We start from the raw sequence: 3,716 nt of genomic DNA on the forward strand, positions 1-3,716 counted from the left end.
GCCTGTCTTGACCTCCCAAAGTGCTGGGATTACAGGCTTGAGCCACCGCGCCCGGCCCAATAAAACATATATTTCTAATTTTTAAAACATCTTATTACAAACAGATTATTTAATTTTAATTATGTCACATTGTTTATACAAATGAACCCAATTTACTTAAGAATTTATATCAGCTGGATGTGGTGGCTCACACCTGTAATCCCAGCAGGTTGGGAGGCCAAGGCCTGCAGATTGCCGGAGCCTAGGAGTTTGAGACCAGCCTGTGCAACATAGTGAAATCCTGTCGCTACAAAACAAAAAAACAAAAAAACAAAAAAACAAATACACAAATAAGCTGGGCATGGTAGCACACGCCTGTAGTCACAGCTAACCTAAAGGCTGAGGCAGGGCAATCATTGCCCTGGAGGTCAAGGCTGCAGTGAGCTGTCATCATACCACTACATTCCAGCCTGGGCAATAGAGTGAGACCCTGTCTCAAAATAAATACATACATACATACATACATACATACATACATACATACATATTAGATCTGTTTATACATATATTTGGGGTGTTTTAATATTCCTTTTAACCTAAGCATATGTAATGTTCAAATAGCTTTCTTCTAAGCACCTATTTTTTGTGATGAACACTACAAGAGATTTATGATGTTATTAATAATTCTTGATGACCTTACAAGGTTAGCAGTAAAGGTAAATTAGTAATCTTATGGGTAAATACTAGGCAAATCCCTCTCAGAGGCAAAAACATATGTTCAGGTTTGGAAGAACTGTGGAAAGATTCTTGGCTTTGATAAAAGGTACGATCTCTTTAAAGCATAAATGCTTATTACCTAACATGTGTAAGTGGGCCTGCCATGAATGGAAGTGTAGAGGCATAAGGATGAAAAAGTAAAAAATAGATTATAAAGCATTTTGAAAATGAGAATAAGAAATTAAGATAGTTAACTGAGAAATTTGTGAGCAAAGAATAAAAAGATAATTCCAACAACCAACAGTTAAACAAATGCAACCAAAATGTTAGTAATTATTCTTTATGGAAATGAATACTTAAAAGACTATTAAACATACATTTACTTTTGTTCCACTGGCTTATACTTATCCTCATTGAATTGCTCTCCAAAAGAACATTTCTACATCAAAATTTATTTTACTCATGTCAGACTTCTAAACTTTTAATTGTTATTATTATTATTATTATTATTATTAACCCTGGAACTCTAGAAAGTTAATAGACCGTTTTAGGTCTAAGAATTTTTAGCATGAATATTATACAGATTATTGTTTATAAATGTTTTCCTTAGATAATAGAATCACAGAGAATCATAAAAAGACGTCCATGCTGTCTCAACAATTAAGCAACAAGAGCTAGGAAACTATGAGAAAATAACTTGTCTTTTAAAATACATATATTTATATGTTGTAACTTTGTTTTTAAACGTATATATGTTTTAACAATCAGTGATTTCAGCACAATTTAGCTGGAAAGTTGAATATGAAAGTCAATAAATCTTAACTGTTATATATTATTACTGTTATGCCCTAGAGAAAAGTTATGTTTTACCCTCTTACATTATAAACCTTAAATAAAAATAGATCCCCTTGCCTTTCCATATCCAATGTGAAGACTCAACTGCTAGGATTGCCCAGCAATCATTATAGAAATCCAGCAGTCAGAGTAATGTTAATTATAAGAACAATACATTTACTGATCTTGAATGTTTTTATATGACTACTTTGTAAAAGCCTGTGGAACAAATCAACTATAATTTTAATTTACATATGCAGGCAAATGTGAAAAGGAAAGCACATAAAATAGAAAGAATACTCAAATTTAGAACTTAATGTTAAAAATGAACACCTATCCAGTTAGTCAAGATCCAGCCACTGTACTCTAGCCTGGGTGACAAGAGTGAGACTGCATCTCAAAAAAAAAAAAAAAAAAAAAAAAAAAAAAAAATGCCTATCCCTATCCAATAATTTTTAGGGCATACTATTTTGACATGGACCTGAAATGCATTTATCAAGTCATCATACATTACTTCAGTATGTGCCAAATCCTTGTTTGTAAATGTGTTTTGTTTTGCTTTGTAATTCTCCAGATTGAATATCCTATTTTTGCCCAAGTTTATGATCATTTATATCAAATTCTCTAGCTGTGGCTCACCCCTGTAATCCCAGAACTTTGGGAGGCCGAGGCAGGTGGATCACGAGGTCAGGAGATCGAGACCATCCTGGCTAATACGGTGAAACCCCGTCTCTACTAAAAAATACAAAAATTTAGCCGGGCGTGGCGGCGGGTGCCTGTAGTCCCAGCTACCCAGGAAGCTGAGGCAGGATAATGGTGTGAACCCGGGTGGCAGAGCTTGCAGTGAGCTGAGATAGTGCCACTCACTGCACGCCAGCCTGGGCGACAGAACAAGACTCTGTCTCAAAAAAAAAAAAAAAAAAAAAAGATTTATCTAGAGGTTCCCAAATGAATGATAATCAGTCATTTTAGACTAAAAGCTTTCCAGCAGACACCAATGATTAAGTGCCACCATTTCTGTTTTTTTTTTTTTTGCTTTTTTTCCCACTGAAATTAACTATTAATAATATTACTAGAAAGGAAAAATGAATAAAAAACAAATTGTTCTGCCCCTGTACAGATAAGAGTCATTGGAATTGCTCAGGGGATTTTATATTAAAATCAAATGAGAGGAGTATTTGGATTAATATTGTTGGGGGGGTGAATCCACTGTCCTCCAAGCCACCACTAACATCATGGTTCATCTACTACTGTCACTGTATTCACACAATATGAGACTTTCTGGAAGGATGAAGACTAAATATGAGGGATAAATACACAAATAATTGTTTCTCAACTAGTCTTTTAGCCCACATTAGAGAGGGTAATCGTTTTTTAGAGCTATCTATTTGCTTCTTCAATCTACCTTTATTTCTCTAGCATATACCATGTTACTTATAAATATTTTCCCTTTCCAAAAAAAACAAAAACAGTAAAGAGGAGAAAAAAGAGAAGTTTCCATTCTAAGTATTTTTTTTTTTAATCCTTTCAGTTACTTATTCTAAAATGTCATGCTGAGATTTGTTTCAGGGAAATGTATCCAAAGCACCCAAATGTTAAAATTACAAAATCACTATTTCATGATAAAGACCAATTTAGAAAAATCTGAGCCATATTCTATGCCAGTTTCTACTTCTCTTCACTAAATTCTCACATCCTCTCAAGAAGATCTCCCTCTCCCAATCTGTGTGCCAGTTCTTGTCACACTGCACAGCTTAGATCTATTGTCTGCGTCAGTTTCTCTCTTGCTCAACTTTTTTATACAGCAAAGGCTACTGGGTAGATGGAGAATCAGTGACTTATGTTCACATCAATTAACTGATGCCACTGGAAGATCTAAAGTGAAAGGTTCCTGAAAGAGTCTTTACGAAACTTTACTTCAGTTGCCTCAATGTCATCTAAAAGACTATATGGTGTTGGATCTCTGAGACAACTTACTTGACATAAAACAATGTTTATTCTCTGTCCTTAGATTGTGTGGCCAGTATCTTACACCAGAAGAGATGAATGCAAGTGGGCTGGAAAGGACATCCTGGTAAGCATTACGCTACTAAATTATTATACAGGTTGAGTATCCTTCATTCAAAATGGTTGGGACCAAAGTGTTTCAAATTTCTGATTTTTTTTTTTTTTTTTTTTTTTTTTTT

At 34.4% G+C, this 3,716-nt stretch overlaps 1 protein-coding gene across 1 annotated transcript in view; it reads left to right on the forward strand.

The window, feature by feature from the left end:
- The window catches only part of SEMA3A (sema domain, immunoglobulin domain (Ig), short basic domain, secreted, (semaphorin) 3A), a 250,205-nt gene that overhangs the window by 73,226 nt on the left and 173,263 nt on the right, over nucleotides 1-3,716 (forward strand). Inside the window, exon 3 of the mRNA XM_011996069.1 lies at nucleotides 3,542-3,604. Within this exon, the coding sequence (XP_011851459.1) occupies nucleotides 3,542-3,604 (63 nt within the window). The remainder of the gene's footprint in view (nucleotides 1-3,541; nucleotides 3,605-3,716) is intronic.

The sequence above is a fragment of the Mandrillus leucophaeus genome, unplaced genomic scaffold, assembly GCF_000951045.1.
Source record: "Mandrillus leucophaeus isolate KB7577 unplaced genomic scaffold, Mleu.le_1.0 Scaffold50, whole genome shotgun sequence".
NCBI classification, from domain to species: Eukaryota; Metazoa; Chordata; class Mammalia; order Primates; family Cercopithecidae; genus Mandrillus; species Mandrillus leucophaeus.